Source organism: Hemiscyllium ocellatum, chromosome 23 (assembly GCF_020745735.1).
Source record: "Hemiscyllium ocellatum isolate sHemOce1 chromosome 23, sHemOce1.pat.X.cur, whole genome shotgun sequence".
NCBI lineage: Eukaryota > Metazoa > Chordata > Chondrichthyes > Orectolobiformes > Hemiscylliidae > Hemiscyllium > Hemiscyllium ocellatum.
Genome location: NC_083423.1, coordinates 6,668,303 through 6,693,661, shown reverse-complemented (window position 1 = coordinate 6,693,661; position 25,359 = coordinate 6,668,303). Strand labels below are relative to the sequence as shown.

The window sequence follows — 25,359 nt, the reverse complement described above, 5'->3', positions numbered from 1 at the left end:
TGCTAAGGAAAGGAAAATATAGATGCTACTGCAGGAAATGGGAGCCCCATTCAGAATCAGATTTATTTGCACTCCACACAATCATAGCACTCAAATGTGCAGTACATATTGTCAGAACAAAACTAAAGGAAAACAAAAAAAAAGTTGAACTGCTCAATGTCCAAAGTTATGGGGGCACACCATCTCTAAGCATAAGCCAGCCTAGACTAGGACCCAGACCATTATGCTACCTTCTCTGTTTAAAGACAAGACGTGAAGCGATTGAGGTGGTTCTGATTGAGAAGAATCTATAACAGGCCAGCTATCTGGAATGGTCTTTAAACTATACTGACCTTCCATTCATGTTCTTTGGCAAAGTTTAGGATCATCTCTCTCCTTTCTCTTGTGGTATTTGTAGCATCAAAAACCTTAAAAATAAAATAACAGGAGCTCTGGTCACAAAGGTCAACAACTTATATTGTGCTCAAGTAGCTGCTCAAAGCAACAGCATTCTCGATTAACTCAACTGTAAATGGAAGACAAATGCTTTCAATCACAATGGTGTTTAGAAACATCTAGTCTATTTCAGTGTCAATGATTAGTACACAGTATACCAGAAAATCTAGCACGAGTATATGAGACTTCATTTTAAATAGATACAAAATATTGAATCATGAAACTAAGAATTATAACTTGTACAACACATGGACTAAAATGTTGTTCTGTCAAGGTAATGTCTACATGACTCAAAATAATGGTTATGTTCGGAGCCCAAGGAATGCCCAACTCTTTCAATTTTAAACCATCACTAGGCATTTTGTTCAAGAAGAACAGAGGAGGAAAATAACTGCATAGCTCTAGCATTGCTATTCTTCACTGGGTCATGAAGTCAAGCACTGTTTTTAAAAGAAAATCCAAACTCGGTGACCCAGATACTGACTGAAAAACCAAGATGGAAAACAGCTCCCTCGGGTCTGTGGGAAATCTTGGCAGAGACTATTCCACTATCAAAAGTATGCTGCTTAGTCTGACAGTCATAGGGAGGGTACTTACTGCAATCTGACCACCATCCTCAGTAAGGTAGGATTTTGCATCTCTTAAGGCCGCTAAGGCACACTGCCTGGAGACAGCAAGAAAGGAAACAATCAGGAAGAGAGGTTTAGCAGAAGAACTGAAGTGAATTCATCATTGCATTGTAAGCCAGACACTGACAGTTAAAAATAGCCTTGAATTTGTTACACTAGGAGCTCCAATAAATTAAATCGTTCTAAGCAGTCTTCAATATTTCCTTCCCATCTAATACTGCTCACAGTGCAACACCTTGGTTTGGAATGTTAATGGAATATATTGGTGCAAAATATACTGGAAAATATTGAAAGTGCTTTCAAAATATCCACATGGCTTAATACACCACTGCAACTCCAAAGTTACACAAAATGATTATTTTTAATAACGATTGACCTTTGGAACAAAGGGCAGTTGTGGGCAATGGGAAAACACAATCAGAATGGAGTAGGCCATTCAGCCCCAGGAGTCTGCTGTGCTGTTCAAAGACATCATGGCTGATGTGAAGCCTAACTCCATATACTTGCCTTTAGCCTGTATCCTTTAAAAATTGTTGAGCAAATACATATTTATCTCACATTTAAAATTAAAAACTGTTCCAGCATTGTGGAAAGGGGTCCAAACATCTACCAGCACGTGTGTGGAGGTACTGCCTGACATTGCATCTTGCCCCAATTCTCAGACTGTGCCCCATAACCCTCTCCATTGTGGGCAGCAAGTTAAACTGCATGAACAATGCAAATAATTAACAAGTATTTTAATCAATGGATTCAGTATAACAAAGTCCATATTTCAAAAAACAAAAATAAAATCACATGGATAGCTAGCCAAGTCTACAATATGCTTCCACATCAGTCTTGCTCATCCATCTGCTTTTCTCAGGCTCAGATTTTGTCTTTGCCATCTACTGTACAATTACAGCTTCACTTCTCTTCTCCCCAGTCCTTCATTACCTGGAATCAATTGTGACCAATTTAACTCTTAGTGAGGAAGTTTCTTTTTGAACCTACCAACTCCACCTTCCCCCCCCCCCAAAAAAAGAAAAGACCATATGGTGCCCATAGTTAGTTCCTTGCTGGTATGGATCCAGCTCAAAAAGTATTCCTTGAGCAGACAATTATTGGGAATAGCCCTCTATTTTTCCAGCTTTACAACATCCAAAACCAACTGGTGTGCACAGAAAGCGTAGACCTTCTCAGATACATTAGTGAGACAAATCAGAACAGTACTAAAGAAATGCTAATACACATATATCGCAGGTTATGCGTTAAGGTATACATCAATCCACTCACTTTCTAATCTTCATTGCATCTTCATTGTCATGCCGGAAGAAGTCATAAGAACGGTACCATTTTACAGCCTCTCGACGGTATTCTCCAACATTAAAGACTGTGTAAAGTAGTGACAGGGGATTATTAGTCTGGCCCAGCTGAAAAAGCTGGAAGAGTTCACAACTGCTTTCTCCTCTCATTGTATTTTATTCTCATCTCCTTGCTATTACCATGGTCAACAAGTGTTTTCCATCATCTTTCAGGTTCATGCAGCTTAGGTACTCTTCACTAGGTGGACTTCAGCTGTTATACTGCAAGACCAAATTTCTCCAGAGTTTAAAATCTCTGTTGTGGTTCTGCTTGCCGAGCTGGAAGTTTTTGCTGCAAACGTTTCGTTCCCTGGCTAGGGAACATCATCAGTGCTGTTGGAGCCTCGTGTGAAGCGCTGCTTTGATGTTTCTATAAATACCGGAAGAAACATCAAAGCAGCGCTTCACACGAGGCTCCAACAGCACTGATGATGTTCCCTAGCCAGGAAACGAAACGTTTGCAGCAAAAACTTCCAGCTCGGCGAGCAGAACCACAACAACGGATACCCGAGCTACAAATCTTCAATCAGATTTTAAAATCTCTCAATGTGGATCATGCCCAACTTTAAAATTGGGCAGACAGTAATGGACTCCTTCTGTCCAACAATGATCCTAACTGCATCCCACTTTAAAATCTCTGAAATAATACAGAGAATGTCGCTTCACTGTTTACATTAGGAATAGAAAGTCTGAAATTTAGCAGAAGGTGCAAATGAGGAATTGGGTTTCAAATTTAAAAAAAAAACAAACATCTTTATTAGCCAAAAACTTTTCTTCCTCCCAATAACCACAACATACCAGGAGGTAGTTACAACTTCTGAATAAGGCATTTATTTAACAAAACATTTCCTCAACTATTCACAGCCTCCACATTTTCAATTTAATAGGAGGCACATACGCTGAACTCAACAAATCTTCCATGATATTTCCATAGCCTGCTCGTGGTTGATCTTTTTAAAACCCAGTAATTTCTTGCAACACGTGACCACTCGCTAACAAGAAGAATCTAAAATTAATATCATTACTCGCTTGCATGCACCAACTCAATTATGTAATTGAACCTTTAAACACCACCCTTATTTCAACAGCACTTTTGTATTGGTATACTTGCCTTTCGTCGGGGCTCCAATCCAATTGAGGTAGCGAGTCAGTTTCTTAGCAATATAGGTCTTCCCTCGAGCTGGTAATCCCACCATCACAATCACAGTGGGGGAATTGGTCAGGTGGGGGACAGATGCTATTCGAGAGAGAAAAAGAAAAGACACATACATTAGGAATGTAGATGAAAAAGCAAATGTAAAGCACAGGTAGTGACAATATCTTTCCCCACCTTCGACTGGAGTCACGTATTTTTCGCCAACACACTTTTAAATATTTTGGTGTAAGCAGCAGACAGAATCCGTCTCTGTATCATGTTAGCAATGAGCTACAAAACAGCTGGTGACAGAGACACCACAGGGAGCGACAGGTCAGAGGGGAAATGTACTCCCTAGTATTTCAACCTATTCATCCATCAACTCAAATTTTGTTGTTTAAAAAAAAAGGAACTATGAGGTACCTCGACATTCTCTGCTGTTTCATCTCAGCAACATCAGCTAATGAGGTACAAGTGAAAACCACGATCCTCCCTCAATTGGGTACCATCTGTACAGATAGGTTTGTGTGTCAAAAACAAAGGCAGCCAGCTGATAACCAATAATAAGAGTGCTGACCACCAATCAACTTTCAACATAGTTGTGTGCCAGTCTAGATATCATAGAATCAATACAGAGTAGAAGCAGGGGATGTGGCCCATCGAGTCTACACCAACCCTCTGAAGAACATCCCAACCCCTACTCTATCCTTGTTACCCTGCATTTCCACTGGCTAACCCACCCAGCTTGCACATCCCACCGCCAATCCACCCTAACCTGCACATCTTTGGACGGTGGGAGGAAGCTGGAGTCTAGGAGGTCTGTGAATCAAGCCAATCAGTACTGACCAACAGTTCTCAAGACAGGACTGGGATTTAATCAAAATGTACATTTCACAAACGGATATGATGGATTGATTTCCCACAAAAAGGGATTGGCTAAAATCGAGGAGTGAAGATCAAATAAGCAACTTCCTTTAATTAAGGCAGTGGACAATTTAATACATAACCAAAAACAGTGAACTAAAAGTAAACTTTAATGATCATGTCACATGTCAAGAGAGGTTACATCTTTGATCCTCAGTGTCTCAGTTTTTGTAAACATCACTAAAATACTTAAGAGCTTGAGAAATTCCACGACTGTTCAAGGCAAGCATTTTAAAATCAGTAAACAGAGTGTACATTCCCTAAAATCAATATTCCTACATGGAATAGATTTGCATAAAACATATGGAAACCACCACAATAACAGCATCTCCAACCAGGAAAGCTACACAGATCAGCTCCACTATTTCTGCTGAATACATGATGCTCACTTTCCTCTCAAAAAAGACAATGAAGTTAACTAAAATAGAATGAATTTACTAGTGATAGGAGGACAAACATTTGAGGGTTGCTGAAACTACAAAGAAACACTTAGCAATAATCCTCAAAGACAAGACAAGACCGATCAAACAGCTAATTAATTATACTGTAATACACAGGGTGCAATCACACTACGGTGGACTTAAAAGGATTAATCATCAAACACATGAACATGCCCTTGAAGCTAGGGCAACAGGAAATTATATCTGAGTGAATTACCTGCAGCATGTGCATGAGTTTACCTTGAGAAGGCAGTTAACACAGACACAAAATGGTCTAATTCCTTATCTATTCATACACCCTTTGCACTTCAAACAAGCCCCAAAAAGATGATAGTCTGAACAAGACAATTGTGAATTGCTGTCCCTAGTAAGGCTCTGCTTTCAGCGGAGATATGTAACTAACTCTCCCAGATATCAATAACCTGAAGTGATGTATAAAATTTAGTAGTAAAACACTGGTGGGAGGCCTTTCAATATTGAAAACGTCAATGGACTAAATTTCCCAGAATAGAACAGATATACTGTACCAAGGGAAAAACTCAGCAAATCCTCATTGGGAATGCTATTCGAATTAAGGAAATCTAGCTTGACAACATAATTACAAATTAAAAACACCAGGACTTTGAAATTATGCTGGAGTGAGTGGCACTTTCTCCCCCTTTAAAGCCGAAATGGCATCAGACTCAATTCACTAGGTCACTTTCTGATATTGATCCAATTCAGTTACAAGTAATGGTATCAACACAAGTGCTGGGGCTGGACCCGAAAAGGTCAAGCAGGCAAGTGAAAATGGTGTGTTATCACAACTGTGAGCCACAGAAATAGGAAAAGTAGTTCTGGGTCACAAAACATTCAACCAGAAGACTGAGATGTTAAGTATATTTATCTCCAATGTGTCAGTTGGCACAAGCTTGAACTCAAGTCCATACATCTTGATTGAGCCTTACAATTGCCACGCCATTCTTGTTATATTGTCTCCTCAAGACATTCAGTTTGTGATACAGAGTGACGCCAATTGTGCAGTTCAATTCCCACATTCCATGAAGGTTACCATGAAGGCCTGCACCTTCTCGACCTCACCCTGTGCCTCAGACATGGTGAGCCTCAGGTTAAACCATCAGCAGTCATCTTTCCCTCCTGACAGCCCCAGAGAACTGAATAGCTGTACTTTGATTGATTTTTAAGGATGTAAACATGAAATCACCAATCTGATTACTGACATACAGGATCTAGAACAAAACTTCAGATCTGAAAAGAAACACAACACGGTGCACAGTACATGTCAAGATTTAAAGCCACCTCAAAAGAACTATTCACCATTTCGAAAGCCCCAAAACATTCAGACTGAACAGCCAGTACTATCCAGAAATGTTTATAAGTGCAGTGTTCAGTCCCGTTGCTCACAGACAAAAATTAGGAATTTAGGTACGGGAGAAAGTCCTTCAGTCCCTCTGCTACACCACTGAATAAAGATCTTGGTTGATCAAATCATGGCCTCAATTCCAATTTCTTCTGCAAATCCTCAGTCTCCTTCATTCATAAAATTGTCTATTTCTGCCTTAAAAATGTTCAATCACCCGACCATCACCAATTAACACCCACTCAGTCATGCAGCATGGAAACAGACCCTTCAATCCAACCAGTCCACACCAATGTTCCCAAAATAAGCTAGTCTCACTTGCCTGTGCTTAGCCCATATCCCTCCAAACCACTTCCTCCATTTTCCTGCACTCTTCCCTACTTCCAAACATTTATCCAATCCTCTTCTGAAGGCCATCGATAAAAGGTGGCGATCTCAGAATCAAAAAGTCACCCCAAACGATAAAGTTGGGAATTCCTGGCTATTTTTAATCATTTGGATTGAGTACAAGAAACAGGTTGAGCCTCCCATTCAGACACCAGCAATATAACAGGAAACAATTGGTATCTAAATGGCAGCATCCCAAGAGCAAAACCGAAAGGTAATAGTCACAGATTCACAAGGAGGTGCTGACCAATGTATTAAATTGTCAGCTAGTGCAAAGAGTGAAGCTTCGCTACAGGCAGTCTACTGGGAGATTGACAACTTCCGGACAATAGCTCACTACGTACAAGAAGGAAGCTGGGGTGTTGGAGGATAACTCTCCCAATGCACTGGAACTTTTTTTTGATTGCCTTTAGGTCAGACAGGAATTTGACACAAGCCCTCCAACCACCAGTGTTCTGCAAAGGAAGACTACACGACTGGTCAGATCAGGGGTTGAGATGGAGCTCCGTGTGTACAAGTTACACCTCAACAGCATGGGTCAGACTTTGGTGTGGGTGAGCAATTGATGTTTCAATACACACAAATACAGAACAAGGTTGCCAATATGTTACTTCTAGTGGTAATACTGAATCAGTGACAGGATCCCTCAAGAACAAAAACACCATTTTAAAAAAAAATGAGAGTACATTGAGCAACAACCCTGGAGTCTCTAACACCACTATGTATTCACTGAATACTAATTACCTTAGGGTGAGTTTGAAATTCCCAGATCTACAGGCTCAGGAATTAAAAACGTAAGACAACAGCAATTAATCACAAATAGACTTCAGACACTGTTGCGTCAACAAAAATTGTTGACACTATCAACACACTTCGAGCATTAGTTTAAGTGGAAAGTCACTGCAGCTCTACACAATGACCCTGTGCTTGGCGTAAAGGTGGAGACAAGCCAAGAACAGAAGGGCAAGGATGGCAAGTGGACCTGGAACGTTACATACCCCATCCCTCAACAAAGAGATCCATTTCCAGTTAGACCATAATAGAGGCCTTGGAAGTCTGCAAACTGTTTAGAAAGCTCACTCAAAAAAGTGACCAGTGCAACTGCGTACTTGAATAGTGCGCCGATTACTGAGGCATAGGATTACTTCCAAGACTGAAGAACTACATTGGGGGGAGAAGATTACTAGCCTATTATTCCAGAAATGGAAAAATGTGGCGCTGGAAAAACACAACAAGCCAGGCAGTATCCGAGGAGCGGGAGAATCGACGTTTCGGGCATAAGCCTTTCTTCAGCATCTTCAGTCCTCACTTCTCCTGTTATTCCAGAGAGAGTCAGCTAATGTTCTGTGGACTCTGGCTCAAATCCCACCATAGCAGATTATGGAATTTGAAAACAATTTTAAAAGTCTGGAGTTAGGAATCTACCAAAGCCCATGAAACCATTGCTGATCGTTGGAAAATCTGATTCACTAATGTGCTTCAGGGAAGAAATTTCTGCCAACTTCACTTGGTCTGGCCTACCAGTAACTGCAGTCAACCCACAGCGATGTGGTTACTCTTAACTGCCCTCCGAAACGGACTAGTAAGCCACTCAGTTGTATCAATTACTACAAAAAGGAGCAAGGAATCCTGAAGAAGGGCTTATGCCCGAAGTGTTGATTCCCCTGCTCCTTGGATGCTGCCTGATCTGCTGCGCTTTTCCAGCAACACATTTTTTCAGCTCAATTACTACAAAGTCAAACACCCACAGTACATGGACTGCAGTGGTTCAAGGCAGCAATGAATGTTGGCCAGCCAACTACCAGCTTATCCGATAACTGAAGAAAAGAATTAACTTTTGAAGAAGCAACAAAGAAGATTGATGAGGGCAGAGCAGATATGATCTATATGGTCTTCAGTAAGGCGTTCGACAAGGTTCCTCATGGGAGACTGATTAGCAAGGTTATATCTCACGGAGAACTAGCCATTTGGATACAGAACTGGCTCAAAAGGTAGAAGACAGAGGGCGGTGGTGGAGGGTTGTTTTTCAGACTGAAGGCCTGTGACCTGTGGAGTGCCACAAGGATCGGTGCTGGGACCTCTACTTTTCCTCATTTATATAAATGGTTTGGATGTGAGCATAAGAGGTACAGTTAGTAAGTTTGCAGATGACACCAAAATTGGAGGTGTAGTGGACAACGAAGAGGGTTACCTCCGATTACAACAGGATCTAGACCAGATGGGCCAAGAAGTTTAATTCAGATAAATGCGAGGTGCTGCATTTTGGGAAAGCAACTCTTAGCAGGACTTGTACACTTAATGGTAAGGTCCAAGGGAGTGTTGCTGAACAAAGAGACTTTGGAGTGCAGGTTCATAGCTCCTTGAAAGTGGAGTCACAGGGAGATAGGATAGTGAAGGCAGCATTTGGTATGCTTTCCTTTATTGGTCAGAGTATTGAGTACAGGGGTTGGGAGGTCATGTTGTGGTTGTACAGGACATTGGTTAGGCCACTGTTGGAATATTGTGTGTAATTCTGGTCTCCTTCCTATTGGAAAGATATTGTGAAACTTGAAAGGTTTCAGAAAAGATTTACAAGGATGTTGTCAGGGTTGGAGGTTCTGAGCTACAGGGAGAGTCTGAACAGGCTGGTGCTGTTTTCCCTGGAGCGTCGGAGGCTGAGGGGTGACCTTATAGAGATTTACAAAATTGAGGGGCATGGATAGGGTAAATAGACAAAATCTTTTCTCTGGGGTGGGGGAGTCCAGAACTAGAGGGCATAGATTTAGGGTGAGAGGGGAAAGATTAAGAGAGACCTAAGGGGCAACTTTTTCACGCAGAGGGTGGTGCGTGTATGGAATGAGCTGCCAGAGAAAGTGAAGGCTGGTACAATTGCAACATTTAAGAGGCATTTGGATGGTTATATGAATAGGAAGGGTTTGGGAGGATATGGGCCGGGTGCTGACAGGTGGGACTAGATTGGGTTGGGATATCTGGTCAGCATGGATGGGTGGACCGAAGGGTCTGTTTCCATGCTGTACATCTCTATGACTCTATAACTGAATAAAGCCCTGATGTGACCTGCAAATACCAAGATCTGTCGAAGATATATTGGGTGTATATACATGAAAATATCTTGCTCACAAATCCACATTACTGTAGCAGCCTCCAACTGACCAGGCAGCTTTAGATTGCTAAATAATTCATAGAATGGTGAAAGAAAGCAGATTGGATTTGCATTTCAAACTATAAAGTTGCCATTCATACTTTTGATTGAATAATCCTGCGTGGGTCCCGAGGTTGCAAAAGGCACTATATAAATGCAAGCCTCTCTCTCACTCTCTCGGAAACCTTTTTCCAAGCTGCATTCAACCAGGGAGGAGGAGAGCTGAATGAATCTATTTATTCAGTAGCAGAGGCAGCAGCATGAGCTGAGGTCCTGTGTTGCCACAACAACAGCCACTCTTTCAAATCAAAGCAGAGTCATTTGAATTTAAACTGACCACAGGCAAATTCTGCAGTAAAACCTCAAACAGGCCATTGGATATATAGCTGGAAGTAAAATCTGTTCCCATTGTCAGAGTAGCACCTATGCAAAATCAAATATTTTGTTAACCAGATAAATTAGTTCAGCAAGCAGCTTTGAAAGCTAGAAGGAGGAAGTTGTCCCTTTGAAAATACAGTATTACAGATCCTTCACTTCAGGAGGTAGGTACTTTTGGAATAGCAAGTGAATTTGTAACCTTAACCAGATCAATCCTCAACTCCACTTTGCTGCCATTTCCCTGTAACTCTTGATTTCCTTACTGATTCACAATCTGTTTACCATAACCTTGAATATACTGTACTCACGACCCAGCCGCAACAGCCCTGGAGGTTAAACAATCCCACAGATTCATCATTCTCAAGAAATTCCTCATCTGTGTGAGCCTTTATTTTTAAGAGATTATACCCTCTGTTTCTATACTCGAGGGGAAAACACTTTCCCCCATCTATCCTTGTCAACTCTCCTAAGAATCTCAAACTTTTCAACACGGTCACCTCATTCTCCTAAAACCCAGACAATTTGGAGGAACTTCTTCTCTCAGAAGATGGTGAGTCTGTGAAATTCATTATCATGGAGGGCTGCCAAAGCTAGGTCATTGTGGACCCAAGACAGAGGGGAATCAAAAGGTTATGTAGATAAGACAGCTGAAGGGGAGAATTATTTGATCAGCCAGTGGTTAGCAGTGGTTGCCTCAGTGCACCAGAGACCTGGGTTCAATTCCATCTTCAGGGTGACTGTCTGCGTGGGTTTCCTCTGGGTGCTCTGGTTTCCTCCCACAGTCCTAAGATGTGCAGGTTGGGTGAACTGCCATGCTAAATTGCCCAGTGTTCAGGGATGTGTAGGTCAGGTGCATTACTCAGTGGTTAAACGTAAGGGACAGGGTGGATTACTCTTTGGAGGGTTGTTGTGAACTTGTTAGGCCGAAGGGCTTGTTTCCATACTGTAGGGATTCTACATTTAATTACACCAGGTTATAGTCCAACAGGTTTGTTTGGAAGCACTAACTTTCAAACTGCTGCCCCTTTGTTAGGTACTTGATGAAGGAACAGCGCTCTGAAAGCTAATGCCTCCAAATAAACCTGTTGGACTAAACCTGGTGTTGGGATTTTTAAACTTTGTCCACCCCAGTCCATATTATATTTATGGAGGTGCTGTAGCAAATTCTCACATACAAGGGGTGGAATCTCATGTTGATGCAAAAGAAACTGTCGCTGGCCCATCCAAGTCCAGCTGGGATTTTAAACTGCTTCCTTTCAGCAAAGTCTCTGAATGGGAGCCGGCAAACTGCAGCGTGGGGAAGCAGGCAGGCAGGCAGAGTGATGTAATGATTACCACTCCCACACGGAGACTGCAAACCCGAGGCAAGAGCACCTCCTCCCCCCACCCCCCTTTCTCTATGAGAGGCACACACACAGGTTCAGCTCCGAGCCGGTTACGCTAAAACTGAAAGTTCCAGCGGCTGCCGGGAATTTCTGAACAATGATCTGATGTCACTCCGGAAGAAACCGCATGGCCCAGGCACACACCAACCTACAACTTCATACAAAAGTAAAACTTCATTTTCAAAAAAAAATTATCTGGTTGGCATGGGACGAGTTGGACCGAAGGGTGTGATTCTGTGCTGGACATCCCGATGACTCAAAGTCTCAAATCATCTAAAAACTACAAAAATGTCTCCGTACCTAAAATTCATTTGGAATATTTCAACAACTCCCACACGAACAGATACCTAGCTCATTGTCAAGAGAAATTAGAATCCTAATTTTGGCCGAAACATTATAAAATGTTATAATAATTTAGCGTGCGCTTGTATAATGTTTATCCACGTGTACCAGGCATACCAAAAATTAAAGCAAAGATACTGAAGGTTTGGAACAAGGAAGAAATTGCTGGAGAAGCGCAGCAGGTCTGGCTGCATCTGTGGGAAGAAAGCAACTGATTGAAGAGTCACTGGACTTGAAACGTTGACTGTTTCCCTCCACATGTGGTGGCAGACCCGCCGAGTTTCTCCCGCAGTTTCTGTCCAAGGGAGACTGGAGGTGTGTGTCCTGGTGACCATAATTCATCCATCAAAACCCTGACTGAACGGTGTCAGTAAGTGCAGATCCAAGTTAACAGAGAGCACAGAGAAAGGCTGAGCTGGGAGTGTTGTTACAAACAGAGAGGGCAGGGTGCTGGGAGTATACAGTACCACAGCACGGGGATCGCCGTATCCTTAAATAACCCGGCAGCTCTGCGGGCTCCACAAGGCAGTCACGTGTGCAGCTCAAAAGAGCTTTTTAAAATATTGCCAAAAAAAAACAAGTCTGGAGTGAATCGGCTGCTGAAGCCGGAGAGGAACTCAATGTGTGATCTCCATTAAAATAAAGGAGGAGCGGGAGAAAGCTGACTTTACAACAAAAAAACTACTACCTTTCCCTGACAGGTAGGACACTGGCTTAGAGAGCCCCCAGGGTAGGGGCAGGGGACAGAGAGCCCCCGGGGTAGGGGCACACACACACGCAGGGCACTGGCTCACAGACAGACGGGTCTGGTCCATTGGTCCCCATGATCGGGGATACCTCCTCCCCGGAGGAACCTGACAGAGAGACAGAGGGAGAGAGACACACAGAGAGAAACAGAGACAGACTGAAACAGAGACAGAGAGAGAGACTGAAACAGAGAGGGAGAGAGCATCCCCCACCACCCAGGATAATACCCAGACACCCCCTCCCCTGTTATCACACACACACACACACACACACTCACGTCGGGACAGTAACGCCGGCCGCTCATCCTTGTAAGGGATCCAGATTTTCTGCATCGGGTTCCGCGTTAACTCCCTGGGCATTGTGCTGCTGCTGCTGCTGCTGCTGGCCAAGGATGGAGAGAGAGGGGGAACCACAGGGCTTGCTACAAGAAGGTGTTGGGAGAGGGGAAGGTGGAGAAGGCTGGGTGGGAATGGTAACGCTGATTGTCAGGGGTGCAGTGCTCCGGGGCTGGGCTGGGCTGGGCTGTACCGGGCCGGCTCCCCTTGACTCCGCAATGCCGCAGTAGCTGATGCTGCAGAAGCCAGAGCTGAGGCTGGAGCTGCACCTCGTGAGAGTGACTCAGCGCCGGCCGGCTCTTTTAACCCAATCACCGGCTCCCTCACACGTCATCCACGCACCCCAGCCAATAGCAGGAAGGCATGCAAATTACCCGCACGTGGCCCCGCCCACCCCAGGTGCCTATTGGCCCTTTGCCTCCGAGCAACGCCAATCAGCGAGGTCGTGGGGGTCGCCGCCCCTTTCCTTGAGATAATGTCCTCCCCTCAAAGAGGCAGATTCCAAAATAGGTGGAAATGTTAACAGGGATAAGGGGATGTATTCTCAGACAAATGTTTACAAATGGCCATAATAAGAAGGGAATATACCCAAAGGGGAATAAACTGGAACATACCGCAGGAAAAAGGAGAATATACCCTGAAAAACAATACTTAGAAAAATGTACACTCAGAGGAGTAAAGGAAATACCCAGAGGAATAAAGACATATACTCAGAAAATGACATATCCAGAGAAAAAAAGTATATATTCAGATTTTAAAAAAGGAATATGTCCACAGGAAAACAGAACATATATCCAGGAGAAAATGTATATACTCAAAAATTGTACGTCCAGCTGAGAAAGAATATATCCAGAAGACAAATGTATAGATTATATATAAAATGTAGATCCAGGGTATAGCCAGAGGAGAAAATATTCGTAAGAAAACAGGAAGGAGGGAACTCACAAGAAATGGAACGCGCTTAAAAGATGTAATCTACCAATTTTGTTTTAATCCAGAGATTTTCATAATGCACACTTTCTTTGTAGTTTGTGTCTAAATTAAGATATTTCTTTGTGCCAAGCAATGGGTTAGTAACTCAATCGTCTAGACTATTCTAAGGGAATGGAACTCACAAGAAAAGAAAGAAAGTCAAGCCGTTGTACAGTATATATACACTCAGAGGGAAGAGGAATATTCCTAAAGGAAAAAATATATACTTTGGCAAAAATATATATTGAGGAACAATAAATACTCAAAGAAATATATACCCATATGAAAAAGTGACATGCCCAGAAAATACACCCAGAGACAAAATATGGAAGCATTTTCTGATATATACTCGAAATGAAACAATTCAATTACAAAGCCCCTAGAAGAATACAGAAACTTTTTTTGCAAACCTGCATTAGTTCCACAGTTGTTCCATCTAATTCCATGACATTGCTTCACTTTAGTCGAAACTGAAAAACGACAAGTTTATGAAATGATAATAAAGATGTCTTGTGTTGGTGCGAAGGTAATTTTTCGCCTTTTGTTCCGAATGACCTTAAATTTCGAGGATGCTAGTGAATAAGAATTCTTTCAGATCGTTTTCTTTGTTCTCATTGTTCACTCGTACAGCAAACAATGGGATTAAAGTCTGCTTTTATGAAATTCCCCCAAACATTGTAACTTGATAAAAGTAAATCACAACTATAAAGAATTACTTTATTAACTCGTATTAACACCGACGAATTTTAATTCCTTTTCCTAATATTTCCAAATATAAAATAAATTACATTTTTCTGCAGCAAATTTATTTATCGCCCGCTTAAAAGATGTAATTTACCAATTTTGTTTTAATCCAGAGATTTTCATAATGCACACTTTCTTTGTATTTTGTGTCTAAATTAAGATATTTCTTTGTGCCAAGCAATGGGTTAGTAACTCAATCGTCTAGACTATTCTAAGGGAGATTTTAAAAAAAACTCTGGACTAGATTCCGAATGAGGGATGGGGGGATCCCTAGGCACGTTCCTCACGTACTGAGTATGACACAAAGCCCCTGCTCTCTCCTCCCTCTCTTCACTCGGTGACTCAGCCGGCACATTAGCACCTCCGTGAGTATTTCCAGTCCGAGGGAACAGCGGAATTTAAAAAAATCTCCGTTGTGGTCCACAACTCTCCCTCATTGTGTTTATTCCAGGTCCAGGTATTTTATCTAAACACCTATCCTGGTGTTACTTTATTGTTGAAGGAGTTTTATTCCTTTAAAACTGAACCAAACGGTGCCTGTGTGTGTGTGTGTGGACACTATACACCCAAAAATTAGAATGGAAACTTATCTGTCTTGTTCTTAACAAAGGTACACTCAGTAAGTATTTATGAGGGTGTCGCCTAAATACTTCGATGTCCGTGCAATTCCTCAGCCTGTTAGCTCTAACCGTTTAAAAAGTGCTCCCAACCAGTCTTCCTGACTTAGTGAATACGTGTGCAAGTGACATCTGCCTTTATTGTGGAGTGTATTCAATCTCTGCACTCTTTTATCCTATTAATGGATGCTGCCACAGAAGGGTCAATTGATTAGTCTGTCCTCCTCATGGTTGTAATCATAAAGGCACAATGGTGGAAATCCGAAACAACCTCACAGAACGCGAGAGAAACTCAGCAGGTCTGGCAGCAGCTGTGCAGGGAGACACACAGTTAACATTTCCCCCTCGCGTATGAACTCCTTTGGTCAGAAACAGTGCTGGAGAAACTCTGCAGAGAGGAGCCAGCATTATCTCAGTGCGCTGAGTCCGCAGGAGCTGCAGTGTAGGGGCTGCTGGTCGTTCACTCGCTCCCTCTGTAAAGGTAATCTCACACACACACACAAACTCCTGTCATCAACCCCCCTGAGATCATCCTCTGGCCACAACATCAAAACAAAAAACAGCAATATCACTGTCCTACTTCAAATGCAATTAGAATTGGCAAGTCTTTTTATTCATTGGGTTTAAGAAGAAACAGTGCTTTTGGATCAGAATGAGCTCTCATGATAATCTTATCTAATCTCCAAGTCAAACACAAACACCAGGAGGCTTGCAGTGAGTGGACTGAAGTCAAAGTCTGGTGATCCCATCCTCTGACCCCCTTCAAGCCCCCACTCCCATCCCAGACCATTGAGACCCTAGGAAGGAACTTACCGCCATTCCTTCAGTGTTGATGGGTTATAATCCAGGAATTCCCTCCTCAAAAATATTGCTTGGTCTACCTACAATGAATGGGCGGCAATGATTCAAGAAGGCAGCTCACCATCCATCATCTTCCGTAAGGTACCCCGAGATGGGCATTAAATGGAAACAACAAATGCTGGCGATCATAGTGGGTTGGGCAGCACCTGTGGAGCGACAGCAAGCTGACGTTTTGAGTCTAGATGACTCTTCATCAGACCTCAGTTTATAGACTGCAGCAGTTGAAGAAGGTAGATCAGCTCTGATGAAGACTCATCTAGACTTGAAACGTTAGCTCGCTATCTCTCCACAGATGCTGCCTGGCCCGTTGTGATCTCCAGCATTTGTTGTTTTCAATTCAGATTTCAGCGTCTGTGGTAATTTACTCCAATGATGGACATTAAATGCTGGCCCAACCAGTGACATCCATATCCCCGATCGGATAAACAAAAGGAGTAACAAGACTAGAGCTTTTTACGGTGAGTATTATGGCACATGGGTTTTGTTGGCTGGGCCGGCATTTATTACCAATCACTGGGCGTCCTTTGAGAAGGTGGGGTGAGCTGTCTCCTTGAACCGTGGCAGTCTATGTGCTATGGGTTGACCCACAATGCCCTAAGGGAGGGAATTCTAGGATTTGATCCAGCGATAGAAGGAATGGTGACGTGTCTCCAAGTCAGGGATGGTGAGTGACTTGGAGGGGTACTTGCAGGTAATGGTGACCCCATGCATCTGCTGCCCTTTGTCTTTTAGATGGAAGTGGTTGTGGACTTGGAAGGTTCTGTCGAAGGAGCCTTTGTGAATTCTGCAGTGCACCTTGTAGATAGTACATATTATTGCTACTGAGTGTCGGTGGTGGAGGGAGTGGATGTTTGTGGATGTGGTGCCAATCAAACGGGCTGTTTTGACCTGAATGGTGTCAAGTTTCTTAAGTGTAATCCATTTAGGTTAAATGCAGAGGCAAAATGGACAGGTCAAATGTATGTGATTGAACCATGAGACCAATCTCAGCATGAGGAATAAAGACATCTTTGGGATGAGTATACAGGTGAACAGCTGATATAATGAAATAAACATGTTGAAAGTAAAATAAGATTAATTAGTTAGCACAAAACACAATTTGATAACCTATCATACAATTACAATCAGCATTAAATTAATTATTTAAATCCAGAGGTTGGGTAGGAACACTAAAGAATTTTGAAGCTTTCATCAAATTGGATAGAACTGATGAGTGTATGGAGAGATAGTGCAGAAGAATCATAGAATCCCTGCAGTGCAGAAACAGGCCATTTGGCCCAACAAGTCCACACCGACCTTCCAAAGAGTAACGCACTCAGACCCATTCCCCTACCCTATTACTCCATGTTTACCCCTGACTAATGCACCTGAACACTATGGGCAACTTACCATGGCCAATTCACCTCAGCTGCACATGTTTGAACTGTGGGACGAAACCGGAGCACATGGGGGAAATCCATGGTGGTAATGTTACTGAGCTGGTTGCATTGTGTCAGCCAGGGAAGAATTGGAGAAACAAATTGCAGTGGCATGCAAGAAATACAGAATAATTAAAAAGTGGGACATTAATTACTTGAATGTAGAAAGGATAGGAGATGGGCAAAAGTTCTTAGTGTATTCAGGGGAGTTTTCCACAATATTTGTTTCCAGTCAGCTCCCTCCCACCCAGGGCCATCGTCAATTATCTTATAGTGGTGACCTCTGGTTACCTACCCTCCAGCAGGTCAAAACACATTAAAATTTTGAACACCTCAGTTAAATCTCCCCTCAGCATTCTCTGCTCTTTTTATCTACCTTGCAAACGGCAGCAGTGGTATATAAAAGCAGGAAGTATGTGATTGCACTGGAGAGGGTGCAGAAGAGGTTGCCTGGGACGGAGCAGTTCAGTGTTGAAGAGGGGCTGAATAAGCTAAGGTAGTTTTCTTTAGAACAGAAATGATTGAGGGGCGAACCTGATGGGAGTGTCTAAGATAATGAGGGGTGTGGACAGGGTGGATAGAAAGCAGCTGTCCCCCTTGGCAAAAGGATCAACAAAGTAACAGGGGATTTGAGGAAAGATACACTGAATGGTAAGGTCCTAGGGAGTGTTGCTGAACAGAGAGACCTTGGAGTGCAGGTTCACAACTCTTTGAAAGTAGAGTCACTGGTAGATAGGATAGTGAAGAAGGCGTTTAGTGTGCTTTCCTTTATTGGTCAAAGTATTGAGCATAGGTGTTGGGAGGTCAGGCTGTGGGTATACATGACATTGGTTCGGCCACTTTTGAAATATTGTGTGCAATTCTGATCTCCTTCCTATCAAAGTTAGTTGTGAAACTTGAAAGGGTTCAGAAAATGTTTAGAAGGATGTTGCCAGGGTTGGAGGATTTGAGCTACAGGGAGAGGCTGAATAGACTGGGTCTGTTTTCCTTGGAGTGTTGAAGGCCGAGGGTTGACCTTGTAGAGGTTTATAAAATCATGAGGGACATGGATAGGGTAAATAGTCATGGTCTTTTCCCTGGGGGAGGTAGTTGTGCTCCAGAACTAGAGGGAGTAGGCTTAGGGTGAGAGAAGAAAGGTATAAAAGAGAGCAAAGGGGCAACGTTTTCACGCAGAGGGTGGTACGTGTATGTACTGAGCTGCCAGAGGAAGTGGTGAAGGCTGGTACAATTACAACATTTAAAAGGCATCTGGATTGGTATATGAATAGGAAGGGTTTGGAGGGATATGGGCCGGGTGCTGGCAAGTGGGACAAGATTGGGTGAGGATATCTGGACGGCATGGGCACCTTGGACCCAAGGGTCTGTTTCTGTGCTGTACATCTCTATGACTCTAAGTTTTCACTCAGTGGGTGGTGGGTTCCTGGAATGTGCTGCCTGGGAGGCAGGTAACCTCAGAACCTTCAAAGAGAGCACTTGAAATATCATTCGGCTTTTACCCGAAATTTCGATTCTCCTGCTCCTCTGATACTGCCTGACCTGCTGAGCTTTTCCAGCACCATACTGTAGACTTAAAATGTCATAACATTCAAGGCTATGGGCCTAGTGTGGGAAAGTGTGACTAGTGTAGCTTTGACAGTACAGACTCAATGGGCCAAAGAACATTTTCTGTACTATATGATTCTATAATTCAATGATGTGGACGTGCCAGTGTTGGACTGGGGTGGACAAATTCAGAAGTCACATGACACCAGGTTATAATCCAACAGGTGAACCTCATGAAGGAGCAGTGCTCCAAAAGCTTGTGATTTCAAATAAACCCACTGGACTGGCGACATGTAACCTCTGACTCTATGATTCAAGTCAGCTGTATGTGGTCATGTACCAGTGTAGGGAGCCTCATATCATTGGAATCAATGAACACTATTTTACTCCTCTAGGTACCTAGCACCAAAAACTCTTCAATCTTTTGTTTGAACATCAGATGCTGCTCACAAGACAACATAACCTGTTTTCATAATTGTAAAGTCAGCAGCTAATTTCCTGATTCTCCCGGAGAAACAATCTGAGCGTGTGTCTGGATGTCTACATGCCTGTGTGCACGTTCAGAATTGTCTGAAAGGCAGCATTGATTCAGCACTGAAATGTATCATAGAGTAATCATCTGGGTTTCATTAGCACCACTATATACACTTAGCTTATAAAACCAATACCAGGGCACTCTTTTACAAAGGAGATTCAGTGGCACCACTTTGTGTATATGATGTGACTTCTACCTTTGCTGTCACTTTGTGAATTCCAGGTTACAAATTCAAAGACAAATTCTACTGACACCTTCATTGGTAAAACAAGAAATAACAGAAATAAAATTGATTTATTTAATTCCTTGTTCTGATTGGGTACTAAGGAGAACAGGAAGCCTTTTAAAACATATCTAAACTATGGATAATTCCAGAGCATTTTCAATTCTGCTTCCTAAACAGATGCATCCAATTTCTTGCTTATAACTCTAACTTGCTCTCCAAACCTGGTTGCATAGAAATTTCTTACTAATAAATGAAAACAGAAAGAACTGCAGAAACTGTATATCAGAAACAAAAACAGAAATTGCTGGACAAGCTCAGCAGGTCTGGCAGCATCTGTGGCAGAGAAATCAGAGGTAACGTTCCAAGGCAAGGTCACTTGAATTGAAATGTTAACTCTGATTTCTCTCCATAGATGCTGATAGACCTGCTGAGGTTTTCCAGCAATTTCTGTTTTTCCACCACCTCCAAACGGACCCCACCACCAGGGATATATCTCCCTCCCCACCCATTTCCACTTTTCGCAAAGACCATTCTCCCCGTGACTACCTGGTCAGGTCCACGTCCCCCAACAACCCACCCTCCCTTACTGGCACCCTGGCCTGCTACTGCAGGAACTGCAAAACCTGCGCCCACACCTCCTCCCTCACCTCCATCCAAGGCCCCAAAGGAGCCCTCCACATCCACCAAAGTTTTGCCTGCACATCAACCAATGTCATTTACTGTATCCGTTGCTCCCGATGCAGTCTCCTCTACACTGGGGAGACTGGATGCCTCCTAGCAGAGCGTTTTAGGGAACATCTCCGGTACACCCGCACCCCCAATCAACCCCACCACCCTGTGGCCCAACATTTCAACTCCCCCTCCTACTCTGCCGAGGACATGCAGGTCCTGGGCCACTTTCATCGCCGCTCCCTCACCACCTGACTGCCTCAGAACACTTCAACCCCAGAGTATCAATGTGGATTTCACCAGTTTCCTCATTTCCCCTTCCCCCACCTCACCCCAGCTCTAACCTTCCAGCTCAGCACCGCCCTCATGACCTGTCCTACCTGCCAATCTTCCTTGCCACCTATCCACTCCACCCTCCTCCCTGACCTATCACCTCCATCCCCACCCCCATTCACCCATTGTACTCTATGCTACCTTCTCCCCACCCCCACCCTCCTCTCATTTATCTCTCCACTATGCAGGCACCCTGCCCTCTATTCCTGATGAAGGGCTTTTGCCCAAAACGTTGATTTTCCTGCCCCTCGGATGCTGCCTGACCTGCTGTGCTTTTCCAGCACCGTTCTAATCTAGACTCTGGTTTCCGGCATCTACAGTCCTTGTTTTTATCTATTTCTGTTTTAGTGTCCGCTGAATATACTTTTACCAAGTTGGTGAAGAATCAACCCACTTGCTCGGCATTTGTAAGAAAATAAATTGCCATGTTTCTGGTTTGAAAATTCCACACTTTACTCACTGCAATCTGTTTCTCCAAATACTGAAATTGTTTCTCCTAAATTCAGCCTGGGGTAGACATTTCCAGTCTCAATGAACATCTCCAGTGTATAGAGGCAGATAGCACTTATCATCACAAATCTCTCAACGTGATAAGTATATGTGTCCCTAGAACTAAACTGTAAGAGCCCTTATCTGTGCTAACACTTAACACAAAAGAAAGTTGAATAGACCAACTGTTAGTGTGGTTCCCTGTTATTGCATTTCACTTCTTCAGTGATATCTTCAAAAACACTGGTAGTAGGATGGGACTAAATCAATTTATCTAATGATACAAGACTCACATTATTAAACAATCAGACTTCTTTAACCCCTTACAAGCAAATTTATACATGCTTCAGGTGGAGTTGAAATATTTCACTTGAAATTAAGGTTAATTTCACATCTGCAGAAATGTCAGATTTCTCCATAATGATAAAATAAAGGGTGTTTAAGCGACTGTTGGATAGGCACATGAAAGTTAGTACAGTGAAGGTAATGTAGGTTAGTCTGATTTTAGAATAGGATAAAAGGCTGGTACAACATCGAGGGCCAAAGGGCCTATACTGTGCTATACTGTTCTGTGTTCTATGTTCTATCTTTCTTAATCCATTGTTCCCAGTTCATAGAAGCCCTACAGTGTGGAAGCAGGCCATTAACCACCATGTCCACACCAACGCTCCGAAGATTATTCCATCCGGATCCATCCCACCATCTTATCCATGTAACCCTGCATTTCCCATGGCTAATCCATCCACCCTGCACTTCCTTAGTGTTATGGACTAGGCCAGACCCCTCAAAATGTTTTAATAATGTAGCACAGACCCTAACTTTTTTCTTATTTTAAAGGCAGATGTGAAGTGGATATTCCAGGAGTGATGCAGCTGGTCAAACCACTCGGCTTTAAACAAAACAGGATTTTTAAAATCACTATGGATGAAACACAAACAAAAGAAAACAGAATTTAGAATAATTTAGCTTCTTTGATAAGCCAACCAATTCTATTGCAGCTATTGAAGGAGCTGTTCCAACCCCTGTAGCATCTCATAAACACACCCCTTGGTAAAAGGTAAATTTAAACACAGGTTCTTACAGGGAGGAGAGATTTCAGAGAGAAAGCCCAGGCAAGATCTCTGCTGAAGCATGGAACCTCTTTTCACTGTAGCTGTGTCCCTGCTACCAGCAGTTTTGTACAAGTCTGCTAAAAAAATCAAATCAAACTAGAACAAGCCTGAGCTGGGAGAACTGGCCATTCCCTTCCATTGTGTAAAGTAAGCTCTTTCCGAGACATTTTGGCACCTCTGCCTTTACAATCCCTTCTTGAAAAAGGACAGAATAACCTTGTTAAAGGGGCAGGATGGTCACACTGGACACATTGACCATGGCCATTCCTCCAAAGTGCACATCTTCGAACTATGGGAGGAAACCCATGCAGACATGGTGAGAACGTGCAAACTCTGCACACACAGTTCCCCAATCAGGGAAACCCGGGTCCCTGGCACTGTGAAGCATCAGTGCTAACCACTGAGCCACTGTAACACCTAGGTCTAAAGAAGAGACTTGAAATGTTAACTCAATTTCTCTCTATTGACGCTGCCAGACCTTCTGAGTTCCTCCAGCATTCTCGGTGGTTGATTCAGATTTCCAGCATCCTTGATTTTATTTTCATCAAAATAACCCACTACTTTGTTAGAAACGTAATTTTTTTTTTCAAATAAGTTCTTAAACCTTTTATCTTAGTTTCCACCTTGATCTAATCTCTAGTTTTGCTACCTGAAAATCGGAGTGTGGAGAATAGTTAAACATGATTGGCTCCTTATCTGCTTGCTGACATCACCGCTGCTACATGCCAGGGGATCCCCATGACGGGTCGACAGATTTAAACATATGTCTGAAAAGGGGATATCCACAGCAAAGAGATCAACTGGGTCACTGTGGGCAGCTTTCTTCGATCAGCAGGAAGTGTCCTTGCTTGGCTGCTGTGAACCAAACTATGTCCGAAACATTTCCTGGTTATTTGTAAAAACTTGTCATAATCATCTTTGCGCCAAATATCAGGGAAAATAGATGCTGTTTTATTCCCTAAGGGTTCTAAACCAGAGAGAGAAATTTGCTGCTCCAATTCTCTGGCAGAATTACTTCTGCAGCATGGCAGTGCTTTTCTGAATGGCAAGCATGAAAGCACATTAGAGTTATATTTCATTGTCCTAATTAGTATTAATTTTTAATTGCAGATATCACATAGTTGCACAGTCACTGCACACACAAAAAATCAATGTTGTTGCTGAGGGTCACATATGTAGAACAACTGAGCGTCACCCACATCAGGCATCATTTAAACAATTGTCTTTACATGGAATAATACAGCAACAGCAGGAGGGTGTTCAGACCCTTCAAGCCATTCGGTCTTTTAACTGAATTCTGACTGATTCTACCTGAACCTCCTTTTTAAGATTAGATTCCCTACAGTGTGAAATCAGGTCCTTCGACCCAACCAGTCCACACTGACCTTACAAAGAGTAACCCACCCACATCCATTTCCCTCTGACTAATGCAACTAGCACAATGGGCAATTTAGCATGGCCAATTCACCTGACCTGCACATCTTTGGACTGTGGGAGGAAACCCACACAGACACGGGGAGAATGTGCAAACTCAACACAGACAGTCGCCCGAGGCTGGAACCAAACTCGGGACCCTGGTGCTGTGAGGCAACAGTGCTAAACACCCTTTGCTCCATATACCTTGGTATCATTGCCTACCATCAGTCTGATATATTTCAACTGATTTAACCTCAACCATTCTGCGAAGATGATATTCAGGAATACTTGTGAAAAAAAGAATACTCTCTTAAGTGTCTCAAATTTATTGCGAAGCTTCTGCGCTGTGTCAACTATCAGTCCCATAACTTACCAGTGTGGAGCAGGATAGGTCACTCAAATCAACGCTGCCATTCATTAAGACCATAGCTGATCCAACTGTGGCCTAAACTCCACTTTCCTGCCTTCTCTGGTACCCTTTGACTCTCTTATTGGTCAAGAATCTGCTTCCACTTTAAAAACACTCAAATGATCCCCATTTCCACTGCTCTCTGAGGAGGTGAGTTCTACAGTCATGCAATCCTCAGGGAAAACAAAAATTTTCCTTAACTCTCATCTTGTTTTAAAACCTTGTTCCTAGTGATAGTCTCTGCCACAAGGGGAAACACCCTTTCAGCACCCACTTTAATTATTTCAAAAAATTCAAGCAGATCATCTCACAAACTTTTAAACACAGGGGAGCAAGACCAATCCTTTCAATGCAACTCTCCCTTAACCTATAATCATTCCAGTTTTTTGGAGCAGCTTGTGGTAGAGCCCACTAGGAACAGGCATTTCTGGATTTGGTGATCTGTGTTGAGACAGACTTGATCAAAGAGCTTAAGGTGAAGGAACCCCTAGAGGACAATGACGGTAATATGATAGAATTTATTCTGCAGTTTGAGAGGAAGAAGCTGTAATCACATGTCACGGTATTACAATTGAGTAAAGGTAACTACAAAGACATGAGGGAGGAGTGGCAAAAGCTGATTGGAAGAGGAGCCTAGCAGAGAAGACAGTGCACCAATGACAGGGGTCCCTGGGGTCATTCGGGAGGTAATTCACAGAAATTCATCCCAAGGACGAAGAAACATATTAAGAGGAGGATAAGGCAATCATGGCTAACAAGGGAAGCCATGGAAAGCGTAAAATCAAAAGAAAAAGCACACAATGTACTGAAGATTAGTTGGAAACCTTCAAAATCCAGCAGCAGATAACTAAAACAGCAATAAGGGGGGAGAAGATGAAATATGTCAGTAAGTTAGCTTGTAATATAAAAGAAGAAGATTGGAAAGCTTTTTTTAGATGACTATAAGGTAAGAGAGAGGCAAAAGTGGACATTGGACCACTGGAAAATAAGGCTGGAGAAACAGTAAAGGAGAACAAAGAAATGGTGGCGGAACTAGT

The 25,359-nt window shown here is 42.8% G+C and overlaps 1 protein-coding gene across 3 annotated transcripts in view; it reads right to left on the bottom strand.

Moving 5' to 3' along the window:
* Positions 1–25,359, bottom strand: part of pfkfb3 (6-phosphofructo-2-kinase/fructose-2,6-biphosphatase 3) — a 95,875-nt gene that overhangs the window by 21,099 nt on the left and 49,417 nt on the right. For 2 of the 3 annotated variants that reach the window (XM_060842630.1, XM_060842632.1), the window contains exons 1-5: positions 12,922–13,237; positions 3,516–3,641; positions 2,337–2,433; positions 1,033–1,099; positions 333–407 (exon numbers count right to left, since the gene is read on the bottom strand). In XM_060842630.1, the coding sequence (XP_060698613.1) occupies positions 333–407; positions 1,033–1,099; positions 2,337–2,433; positions 3,516–3,641; positions 12,922–13,003 (447 nt within the window). In that variant the 5' untranslated portion in view covers positions 13,004–13,237. Of the gene's footprint in view, positions 1–332; positions 408–1,032; positions 1,100–2,336; positions 2,434–3,515; positions 3,642–12,921; positions 13,238–25,359 lie in introns of those variants that run through there. The other variant, XM_060842631.1, reaches the window with a different exon arrangement.